The following is a 1,476-nucleotide window of genomic DNA, read 5'->3' as shown; positions in this document are numbered from 1 at the left end:
TAAAATTTTTTTATATATTTTGCTTTTTTAAAAGAAGCAATAAAATGCAAAATTTAATTATTGATAATTATATTAATATGTTTAATTATTGATTTACTTGATTGAATATTTTTATAGAATATATATTATATAAAAATATTAAACAGATCAATATTTTTATATTTTTATATTTTTGAGTCAAAATATGAATTTTTTATAAAAATATAATATATTTATTTTAAATTTATTTGCGTCGTTTTAAAAATTATAATTTTATATAATTCTTAGTGCTTAAATTCAATATTAATATTTATAAAGATATTCCTTAAATTTTAATTAAAAACTATCAAAATTATATAAAAAATAATTAAATGAAAATAATATAATATACTATATTATATTTACTATATTATAATATAATACTAAAAATAACTGATTTGTTATATAAATGCTTTTAGAAAAATAATACTTACAGTAAAAGATACTCTAACTCTTGGAGGTGTACCAAGAAAACTTGTTCTGCATTGAGTTTTGTATAGATTTAATGCTAACGGTGTTCTGTTAGCTATTTTTTGAACAACGAACATATTTTTTCTTTTCGAAGAACTTCCAAAGAACGATCTTATGAAATCTGTGAATGTCAATCAATATATTCTGAATACGTCTATATAGAAAGAAAAGTCTAGGAAATATTAAAATACATAAAAGAACTAGTCAATGATAAACATTAATTATACATATCATAAAATATTTAATATAAAACTATTTTGATTTTAAGTCATTAAATAAAATAATTTCGAAATGAATGAATTAATATAAATAATTTTAACTAATATATAGAATTTGTACAAAATCTAGGGAAATGTATTTTAGCTGAATATTGCTCATTGAACGAGATGATTCACGTGATCAAAATCTAGGGAATTCACAATCTTAAATTTACAATCTTAAATGTAAAATTGAATGCTAAATTTTTTTGTTTATTTATTCCAAATTGTTTTAATAAACAATGTTTTAATAAAATTATCAAAAAAATAAATTCCATGTATATCTTAATTAACAAATATTAACATAACAATTTTAATAAATCAATGAAATGCATAATGGTAGTAAAATGTGGTTTTGTATAAAATATAAATTATTATGATGATTATGAAATAAAAAATTATGAAATATAAACGAAAAATCATATTATAATCATATATATATGATAATAATTTTTTTAACAAATTTTATAAATTTACATATATCATATCAAAATATAACTTTATAACAAATATAAATATTATATATATAATGTATAAAATATATATATAAAATAGATATATATTTTATTCAAATAATGAGGTAGAACATTAAATAAATAATTCTAATCACAAAACAAAAAATAAATAATATAAGAAATATATATCATATGATTATATTTTCATATAAAAAAACTCACTTTTCAGCAAAAATTATCATTCAATATGTAACAAATTTCATACATATTCTCTC

At 16.3% G+C, this 1,476-nt stretch overlaps 1 protein-coding gene across 1 annotated transcript in view; it reads right to left on the bottom strand.

Annotated features, from left to right (window-relative positions):
- The window catches only part of LOC116185277, a 1,417-nt gene extending 757 nt beyond the window's left edge, over window positions 1–660 (bottom strand). The window contains exon 1 of the mRNA XM_031509381.1: window positions 453–660. Within this exon, the coding sequence (XP_031365241.1) occupies window positions 453–566 (114 nt within the window). The 5' untranslated portion in view covers window positions 567–660. The remainder of the gene's footprint in view (window positions 1–452) is intronic.
- Between the last annotated feature and the right edge of the window lie 816 nt (window positions 661–1,476).

This window comes from Apis dorsata, unplaced genomic scaffold (assembly GCF_000469605.1).
Source record: "Apis dorsata unplaced genomic scaffold, Apis dorsata 1.3 scaffold_147, whole genome shotgun sequence".
Lineage (NCBI taxonomy): Eukaryota > Metazoa > Arthropoda > Insecta > Hymenoptera > Apidae > Apis > Apis dorsata.
This window is presented reverse-complemented; position numbering and strand designations above follow the sequence as displayed.